Source organism: Vanellus vanellus (assembly GCF_965231255.1).
Source record: "Vanellus vanellus genome assembly, chromosome: 25".
Taxonomy (NCBI): domain Eukaryota; kingdom Metazoa; phylum Chordata; class Aves; order Charadriiformes; family Charadriidae; genus Vanellus; species Vanellus vanellus.
The window spans coordinates 2,629,468-2,635,807 of NC_138930.1; the positions used below are offsets into that span (position 1 = coordinate 2,629,468).

At 47.5% G+C, this 6,340-nt stretch overlaps 1 protein-coding gene across 1 annotated transcript; it reads left to right on the forward strand.

Moving 5' to 3' along the window:
- Positions 1–1,199: 1,199 nt before the first annotated feature.
- On the forward strand, positions 1,200–5,958 carry SLC35E1 (solute carrier family 35 member E1; the record flags this gene model as incomplete). The annotated part of the gene is made up of 6 exons (XM_082495200.1): positions 1,200–1,590; positions 2,205–2,275; positions 2,672–2,809; positions 3,516–3,641; positions 4,152–4,397; positions 4,854–5,958. 6 exons carry the CDS (start codon positions 1,200–1,202, stop codon positions 5,085–5,087), a joined length of 1,206 nt encoding a protein of 401 aa, XP_082351326.1. The 3' UTR covers positions 5,088–5,958.
- Between the last annotated feature and the right edge of the window lie 382 nt (positions 5,959–6,340).

The following is a 6,340-nucleotide window of genomic DNA, read 5'->3' on the forward strand; positions in this document are numbered from 1 at the left end:
CCAGTGGTGCACAATCGCTAGAGGAACTCACTCCCCGCACAAGCTTTAACTTTCGTTCCATACTGAGGTGGTTCCTGCTGTGAGGGTCAATGCACTCGGGTGTCATCCTGGGTGAGATGAGGCTTGACAATCTTCATTTCAGCATGCGAGTATAACTTGTTCTGTGAGCTCCAACAAATGTGAATAAGTTTACAAGGTGATATTTTTTTTTGTCAATTTTGTAAACAAGTTCGAATGAAGTTTACCATGTGCGTATCTGCTGTGTACTCTCATTTTTGCATGAACTCTGTTTCTCTGCTACCGGTTTCTCCTAACTGCCTTTAAAAATTTATTCCTCTAATCCTAAAATCCTTAGTTTGATATACTGCCGTCTCTTCTTGTCACTGGATGACGTGAAATGGCTCACCTGCAAATCTTTTGGGCATCGCCATTACCTAAAGTGCATGTTTTTATTAGGTACGTTAGTGATGTAGAAGTGTCTCTTGACAGAGCACGTGGCTGAAGGAGGCTCTAAAACCTCCTCCCGCTTGACAGGTACTCACCCATCTTTTACCCCAGCCAGCGTTACCCCCTCCTTCAGTTAGTGTTAAAGGTCGGGAACGATTGTCTCATGGAGTACCTGACCTTTGCTCGGTCGCTGTGTCTCTGCTCTTTTGCTGTCCTTAGGCGGCCTCGGTGCCTGCCCCGCACCTCGGGGCGCACTCGGGCTGCAAAACCTGAGCTGAAAAGAGGTTTTCTGCCTTTCTTGTACCTTGCGCACTCTGCTGGGTTACTGTTACCCCGGGGGCTGCCGCCGGGCCTGGGCTAAGGGGGGGACGGGGGGGGAGAGCGGGGAGACCGGGCTCCGGGCCTCAACTCCCGCCGGCGGGAAGGCGGCCCAGGCCCCCGCTGTGAGCCCCCCCCCGGAGGTGCCCGGGCTCCCGGTCCCGCCGAGCGGCTCCCGCCGCCGGGGCTCGGCGGTGCGTGGGGGAAGCCCAGAGGAACGGTGAGTGCGGGCGGCGGCGGCCCCTCACCGCCGGCGGCGGGTTCCCGCCAGGGCTGAGGGAACGGCCGCGGCGGAAGTGACGCACGGGCGCGGCGGCGGCTCCTGCCGGCACCCGTAGCCGCTGAGGCGGCGGCGACGGGGCCCCCGCGCCTGCCCCGCCCCAGGAAGCGACGCGTTGGCGGCGGTGACGTTTCCCCGGGGGGCGCAGGGAGCCATGGCGGCCCCGCTGGCGGCGGCGGGCGGCGGGCCGGGGGCGGGGACGGCGGGGCGGGGAGGGGGGCGCGGGCCGGCGCTGCGGGAGGGGGCGCGGGTGTCGGCGCTGTGCCTGGCCTGGTACGGGCTGAGCGCCGGCGGCAACGTGGTGAACAAGCTGCTGCTGGGCGGGTTCCCGCGGCCCGTCACCGTCTCGCTCTTCCACATCCTGGGGCTGTGCGGGCTCCTGCCGCCGCTGCTGCGCGCCTGGCGGGTGCCGCCCGCCGGCCCGGCCCAGCTGCCGCCCCGCGCCTACCCCCGGTACATCCTGCCCCTCGCCTTCGGCAAGTACTTCGCCTCCGTCTCCGCCCACGTCTCGCTCTGGAGGGTCCCGGTCTCCTACGCGCACACAGGTGAGGCCCGGCCGGGTGCAACCGGGATCCGGTGGGGGCACCGGCGGGACGTCCCAGCGCCGGTCGTGCTCGTATAGGGGCCCGGCGCGGGGACCTGGTCCCCAGTACACGCTGGGGCCTGTGCCTGGTGCGGTGACCCGAAGCCCAGCCTGTGCTCGTGTGGGTGCCCGGTGCCATGTCCTGTGCCCATATGGGTGCCCAGTGCCCTGTCTTGTGCCCCTGTGTGCGCCTGGTGCCATGTGCTGTGCCACTATGGGTGCTCAGTGCTGTGTCCTGTGCTCAGTACCATGTCCTGTGCCCCAGTGTGTGCCCCTATAGATGCCTAGTACAGTGGCCTGTGCCCCAGCATGTGCCCCTATGGGTGCCCAGTGTCATGTCCTGTGCCCCTATGGGTGCCCGGTGCAGTGTCCCAGAGCACCAAGAACCACCCTGTGTTTGTAGAAGCGCCCAGCACCGTGACAAGGAGGGATGACCCAGCGTGGGCTGATGTTATGGCTTTGGTGGGACCAGACCTGAGCCCCTCCTCCACCCCCAGCGCTTACCCTCTGCTGCTGGTGGTTAATGGAGCTGGCCCAAGCTTCGCGTCCCCACCGACATTTTCTTTCCGTTCTCAGTAAAAGCGACGATGCCAATATGGGTGGTTCTTCTTTCACGGATCATAATGAAGGAAAAGCAGACGACGAAGGTGCGGACAGGTTTGCTGAGGTTTCTTCTCTTGGTGGTGTTCGTGGTGTGCTCTGCTGGCCGGGATCAGGAAGGTTCAGGCTTTCATTAGCTGGGTGAATTTTGTGCTTGAAATTAGATTAAGTAGATATTACAATTTCCTTTTCCTTTTATTGTGAATGCAAAGAAAACATATCTAAGCGTTGAGCAAGGTGATGCTCTTTGATACACTGGAGTTGTTATAGTGTGTATTGTCGTCACTTAATTTCCTCAAACTACAACAGTATAAAAGTTGCTCCCTGGTTCTGTTGCTTTATTCTTCCTTCTCCTTTCCTCCCCAAATCAGCAGTATGTATAAACTGAGTTGAAAGGAAAGTTCTTAGAAGATATAAGCTACTCCTCTCTGTTCCTCTTTCAGGTGTACTTGTCTCTGATCCCCATAATAACTGGTGTCCTGTTGGCCACCGTCACGGAACTTTCCTTTGACATGTGGGGACTCATCAGTGCCCTTGCTGCTACTCTGTGTTTTTCACTTCAGAACATCTTCTCAAAGAAGGTAATAGTTGTGCTCTGCTCTTCATAATACTGGCCAGTAGCATCATCCTGTAGCGAGAAAGTATGTACTTTCTGGTACATATGTCTTTGGGTTATTTTTAAGTTGACATTAGAGTCACAGGAGCCCAAAGTAACGGTTGCCTGTTTTGCATGCCTGTTCTCTACAGCTCTTGCTACCTGTCAAAGCTGTTGTACTGAAAATTGGGCAGAACTTAGAGTTTATCCTGACCCTTTGCTGTACTCCTCAGCATGGCTTTTTTTTCTGCTGACAGTTTGATAGTGCTTAAATTTAACAGTTTGTTTGAAAGCTTTTACTGTAACTTGCTGTATCAAATCCTTTCTCAGTAGTGAATGAGTGAGTGGCAACACTAAGCACTCTTTGAAATCTGAGAAACAAAGTTAAAATGTGTGTTGTGAATCTATTTAGTTACAAAATTATTTCTGGTTTGTAGAGTATTTTAAATGTATTACTATCTTATTAATGCTAAGAGTCACCACTCAAAAAACCATTGCTTTTCAAATGGACATACGTTTTTCTTTCATCATACTTATAGGAAATTCATACTATAACAGTATTTACTTATTTTCACTGTATCATTTTTACTTTACCTGTTGTCTAAAGCTGTGACTGTTACATGGCTCCTGAACCTCTGCTGATGATGTGGGCAGTAGCTGAAGAAAGGCTGTTTAATGATGTTTTTTGCCAGGTGTTAAGAGATTCCCGAATACATCATCTTCGGTTGCTGAACATACTTGGGTGCCATGCTGTGTTCTTCATGATCCCAACGTGGGTTTTGGTTGATCTTTCTTCCTTCTTAGTAGAGAACGACTTGGTAAGTGTTGTGTTTGGGAAACTGTTCACTATTGAGAGAGAAAAGAGGATAAAAAACCCAACCAACAAACACCACCAGTCCATACCAAAAAAGTGCACTTAATGTGTTTCAGTGCAGTTCCTCACCAGCACGGAAGGAACTGTTGTGAAATATGTGCAAATTGCTTCACAAAACAATATAAAAAGATAAACGTAGTGCTTATTGTGAGAATTCATGCCAGGATTGGGAGAGGTAGCTTATGTTACAGTGTAAATCTCGGGAATTAGTAGCAGGAGACAGGAGCAAACGCACCCAGGATGTGTGTCCAAGTACATAGAGAGATGTTTTCTCAGAGTTGGTTGTTGCATAATGTAACATACTCGGGCACCTCTTTAGAGTTAAGCTGCAGATGTTGTTCTTGTCAAAGGCAGGTAAGAAGTGACTCCAGTTGTATTTGTGTTTCTTTGTCTCTTATCTGAAACCTGAGACCTTTCCTTTTTTTTTTCCTTGTAATGTTTGTCTTTACAATAGAGCACGATGTCTCATTGGTCCTGGACCTTGATGCTGCTTATAATCAGTGGATTCTGTAATTTTGCCCAGAATGTCATTGCCTTCAGTATTCTCAACCTGATCAGCCCGCTAAGTTACTCTGTCGCAAATGCCACAAAAAGAATCATGGTCATCACGGTGTCCCTTATAATGCTTCGCAATCCTGTTACGAGCACCAATGTCCTTGGAATGATGACAGCTATCTTAGGGGTCTTCTTATATAACAAGGTAAGGGGGTTATTTATTTGTTTATTTATTCAGGAAACTCCCTTGAAACAGCCTGGTAGCTTTGACTGGGTTTTTTGGTACAACAAGTTAACGGCTAGCAGACCAAAAATGGAGACCACATGGCATAAAACTTCATTGCAGAGGGGGTGCGTGTGTCACCTAAGCGAAGCACACATGTGGTTGGGTCAGGCCAGCTGTTTCGTCTCTAACAAATTTTGATCTTAATATTTTCTTGAAAAATTAAGATTGGGAAGTAACTCACTCAAATCTCTTGAGCAAAAGAGCAGCTTACTGATGTGGCACATGAGAGGAATGAAGTTTTTGTTAGGAGTGACTAATATTTTAAGACTCTAACAGGTATAGATAGTAGTGTAATTGTAAAACTGTATGCTTTTTTCTAGGTATATGAATATGTTAGCTGATATCTAAGAAAAACATTCTTTCTTTCTTTCCTAGACAAAGTATGATGCAAACCAAGAAGCAAAGAAGCAGCTACTTCCAGTTACAACTGCAGACCTTGTGAATTTGGACCGGCATCGAAACACTCCTGAAAAGTCTCAGAACGGACTTACGGCATTTGCACAACATGGAGACTATCAGTACGGTCGAACCAATATCTTAACAGACCACTTCCAGTATAATCGGCAAAACTATCCAACTGCCTACAACTTAAATCGTTTTGATATATAGTATCCTGGCAAACAGGTATAGACTGTGATATCGAAGTGTCCCCAACATTGTCAGAAACTTTTAGTACATCCATGAATGTAAAGCCATTTTATTGTACAGGTTTTGCAGAAGGGAAGATGCATGTGTAGTGAAAGCGGTACAGACCTTCAACTTCTGCTAAGCAGACCTTTAAATGCGAAACAGCTAGATCTGACACTGGAACTAAATGCACAGTGTAGCGCTTGTACAGAGATTCTGGTGAAATGCACGTACGAAACTTCAGAGTAAAATATCTGCTGTCACTGCTCCTTTTCAGAGTCTGTCAACTGATTATTCTTTTGGCAGCTGAATTCTGGCCAGTATTTTGTTTCCACACTGGTAACGTCACCTTTAATTTGTTCTCTAAGATGTTTTAATAACACTTTCTTTTAATGTAACTTTCAGAAAGAAGTGAAACTATGGCGTACTTCTGGTTATCAGGATTTGTCTGTCTGAGGAGGATTGACTCGTGTATCAGTTGCAGATAGGTAGACCTGAATGCACCTCAAGCAGCCACAAAACTTCATGTGGGTATTACCTACTTTTGTGCCGATGCCTTCATTTTTTGCTCACAAACGAGAAGTGTTTCTGAAAGAGTAGACAGTAGAAGGATTGATCTCTTCAAGAAGCGTACTTCAGGCATAGAGACACAGGGTTCTCTAAAATCACCGTTGGTCCCAGTCACTGTAGAAAACAAACAGAGCTTAAGATCATAATTGTTTTCTGAATAATGTAGTTCTGTAACTTCAGACATTGCTCTTCCTTGGCAATACAGAAAACACCTTCACAAATAAAGTGTTTGGCATAATATGATTATTTTTTTCACTTGCTTCACACCTGTTCTTACAAGTCTTTTGTTGCTTTAGAAATTGAAAAGTTTAAGGTGTTTTCTTCTCAGTTTTATGCATAAATTATGCTCTTACATGATTCATATATTATGAATGCATTAATTTGCATAATCATCATTCTTAATTGTTTCCTAAGTCTATCTTTTTAGCCCCTAATTGTTTTTTTTTTTAAGTTTCCTGATTACTGCTGTTGGAGTTGCTGTGTGCGTTTAGCCTGACTTCTACTTTCCACTGAAAGAAGTTAAATTTTCTATCCTGCTCTGTTCCTGCAGCTCCCCTAGCTCAAACAGTAAATTGTCAAGAAAAAATTATTTGAATCAGCAGTAAACGGATAATTTATGGTTAAGAAGAACTGATTCAGTTAGTAAAAATGAACATACTTAATTC